The sequence below is a fragment of the Scyliorhinus canicula genome, chromosome 18, assembly GCF_902713615.1.
Source record: "Scyliorhinus canicula chromosome 18, sScyCan1.1, whole genome shotgun sequence".
In the NCBI taxonomy this organism is placed as follows: Eukaryota; Metazoa; Chordata; class Chondrichthyes; order Carcharhiniformes; family Scyliorhinidae; genus Scyliorhinus; species Scyliorhinus canicula.
In genome coordinates, this window is record NC_052163.1 from 5,845,188 (window position 1) to 5,848,569 (window position 3,382).

The 3,382-nt window shown below is 42.1% G+C and overlaps 1 protein-coding gene across 1 annotated transcript in view; it reads left to right on the forward strand.

Moving 5' to 3' along the window:
* The window catches only part of c18h17orf75 (chromosome 18 C17orf75 homolog), a 21,107-nt gene extending 17,725 nt beyond the window's left edge, over positions 1–3,382 (forward strand). The window contains exon 10 of the mRNA XM_038776936.1: positions 2,110–3,382. Within this exon, the coding sequence (XP_038632864.1) occupies positions 2,110–2,331 (222 nt within the window). The 3' untranslated portion in view covers positions 2,332–3,382. The remainder of the gene's footprint in view (positions 1–2,109) is intronic.

The following is a 3,382-nucleotide window of genomic DNA, read 5'->3' on the forward strand; positions in this document are numbered from 1 at the left end:
AGGGTGGATAGGCTGAAGTGGGTCGGTGCAGACTCGATGGGCCAAATGGCCTCCTTCTGCACTGTATGTTCTATGCTAATTCCCTTCATCCAAATCAATAATATGGATTGTTCCAGCACCTCACAAGAACTGAAAATGGCCTGTTTATTTCTACTGTTTTCTGTCCTTTAGCTAATTCATGCTAATGCCCAATCCATCACCCATTCCCTTACCTTGTCCAACAAACTTTGTGAATGTTTTTGAAAATCCGAATCTATTGCATCCACCGGTTCTGCATATCAACACCAAAGCTACACTTTCAAAATAATTCTTAACTCTGCCTCTTCATCTTGTTTTCTCAGTGCTTTCTAGACACTGGTTAAAAATAATTAGCATTTTCCAATGTTTGATGTGAGGCTGACTGGCCTGTAGTTCCCTATTTTCCTCCTCCCCTTCTTTCTTGAACAGTAGCGTTCCATTTACTACCTTCAATCCATTGGGACTGTTCCAGAATCAAGGACATTTTGGAAGATTTTAACCAGTGCATCTGTTATTTCTGTTGTCTCTTTTCGATCCTTAAGATTAAGCCATAAGATCCAGGGTATTTGTCATCTTTCAATCCTGTTAATTTCCCCAGTGTTTATTGTCTGTTAATATAAATTACTTTAGGTTCCTCACTCTCACTAGACCCTTTGTTTTGCACTATTTGTGTAGTGCTTCATGCACCTTCTTCTGTGAAGATAGACACAAAATGTTTGACTTCTTTGCTATTTTCTTTATCATTTCTCCTGTCTCAGCCTTTAAGGAATCCACAATTTCTTTTGCTACTTGCCTTTTTACATATTTGTTGAAGCATCCGCCATTTGTTTTTGGGTTTCTTACTAGTTACTCTCACAGCCTATTTTCTTCCCCTTTATCAATTTTTTGGTCACCCTTTGTTGGTTTCCGAAACTCTCCCAATCCTCAGGCTTACTATTCGTCTTTGCAACATTATAAGTCTCTTTTAATCAAATACTATCCTTAGCCTCTTTAGTTAACCATGGAATGATTTTCCCACAGTGTTTTTATGAAGGGAATGTGGATTTGTTGAGTGTTATGAAATATTTCTTGAAATGTTTATCATTGCTTAATTACCGTCCTGCCTTTTAATCTAATTTCCCAATCCACTTTAGTCAACTTGCCCCTCATAGGGCGGCACAGTGGCGTGTGGCATGGACTGGGCATGGATGGTAATGAGTCATAGAACCACTCCTCACACCCAGTCCAGGCTGGAATCTCGAGCCTGCAAACCATCTCGCCCATAGACCCCCAGCATCACACTTTACCCACCGAGCCACAAGGAAGCATTCGCAAAGCTGTTTCTGCTGCTTGTATGTTGTGTAATGTACTTGTCCAAGTAAAGTAGGAGGAGGCGGTGGTTTGCGGTATTATCACTGGTCTAGTGATGCAGAGATCTGGGGCGGAATCCCACCTCGACAGCTGGCTAAATTTGAATTCAATAAAAACACGTAATTAAAAGTCTAATGATGACCGTGAAACAATTGTCGATTGTTGTTAAAAACCCATCTGGTTCACTAATGTCCTTTAGGGAAGGAAGTCTGCCGACCTTACCCGGTCTGACCTACATGTGACTCCAGATCCACAGCAACGTGGTTGACTCTTAAATGCCTTCCAGGATGGGCAATAAATGATGGTCCAGCCAGCAACCCCACAGATGGGCGTCATGGTAGCACAGTGGTTAGCACTGTTGCTTCACAGCGCCAGGAACCCGTGTTCGATTCCCGACTTGGGTCACTGTTTGTGCGGAGTCTGCACATTCTCCCCGTGTCTGCGTGGGTTTCCTCCGGGTGCTCCAGTTTCCTCCCATAAGTCCCAAAAGACGTGCTTGTTAGGTGAATTGGACGTTCTGAATTCTCCCTCTGTGTACCCGAACAGGCGCCGGAATGTGGCGACTAGGGGTTTTTCACAGTAACTTCATTGCAGTGTTAATGTAAGCCTACTTGAGACACTAATAAAGATTATCCCATGAACACATTTTAAAAAAGTTATTTTTGTTTTAAAGAAAGGTATATTAACGTGGTTGATTCCAATCTAATCTAAACCTTTTACCCTCATGGGGGTGTGTCTCAGGCTATCCAGGATATGAACAGCCTGAAACGGTACATTCGACATGCCGAGATGAACAACTACGCCCTGTTCAAATGTTTTGTCTTTCTCAAGAACTGCGGCAATGGAGATGTCCTCCTGCATAACGTTAAGGTAGAGCATGTCGAGATGCCGGAAGCTCAGAATGTAGTGAAGGTTCTAGAAGAATTCATGTATGAAGAAGGTGTGATTACTCCCACTAACTAAGAAAAAGTACCTACGTCTGACTAATGGTTTACTTTATCAAAGACTTTATTCTGTGTTTTGTTGTGCTTGTTGCTGTGGAAGTTAATAATCAAAAGTACTATCATTTCCATCAGCGTCACGTTCACTTGCAAGAAAACCCAGGTCTGGTGCAGCTTCTGTTGTGTGATGTGCTCTGTAAGCAGCCTATGGGGTAACAGGTCAGCATGAACCAGCTGTGTGTGTGTATTATTACTGAGCATAGAATTCTGACACATGGACAATCTTCCCCAGTGTTGTGGGCAGTAACACGTACCTTTTCCAACTCCCTCAATGAGATTTCGACTTCTACAGTCACAAAGACATGGGGATGGGGTTGTGTCTCTGATAAATACAGCTGGCCCTTGCATCTTACTGTGGAATGTGGAGTGAGACAGTAGAAAATTATCATTTGAGGTTCAATAGCACAGATCTGAAGTGGAGCGGACCCAAACTGACATTTGGATATTTCCCTCTCCGGATTAAGGGTTAAGCAGAAGTCCTGTCGGAGATTGGGCACAAGCGAATTGGGACAAGTAAGCAACTACAGAATGATGCTGCTTACCTATTAGGGCAGGTGGATATGAGAGTAAAGTCTGCTTCAACCTAAGCATTCCTGACCGGGTGTGGGGGGGGAGAGAGAGAGAGAGAGAGTGTGTAGGAAGGAAGGAAGGAAGAGGAGGGAGGTGAAAAGAAAGGCAATACATGTTTTAACAAGTAAGTTTCTGAGAAACTGTGATTATTGGAAAATACAGCATAATGAATTACGGGCCTATCAGTAACAAAGGCTTTATTTTTCTCAGCTATTAATAATGCAGTTGTTAATGTGATGGCTTAAAACACCGCAATAATTTTACTGAACCTCATCAATCAGTACACACCATATTCGAGAGGCTGCTATTAACCAGTTGTAAATAGGATAGAAAAAGTGTCCTCTGGGACTGTACTGTTACTCTGTCAGGTTATGATGAGAATGTATTTGTAATTGAATCTTCTTTTGTTCTTTGATTCTAAATAAAGTTTTTATCACAGGGGT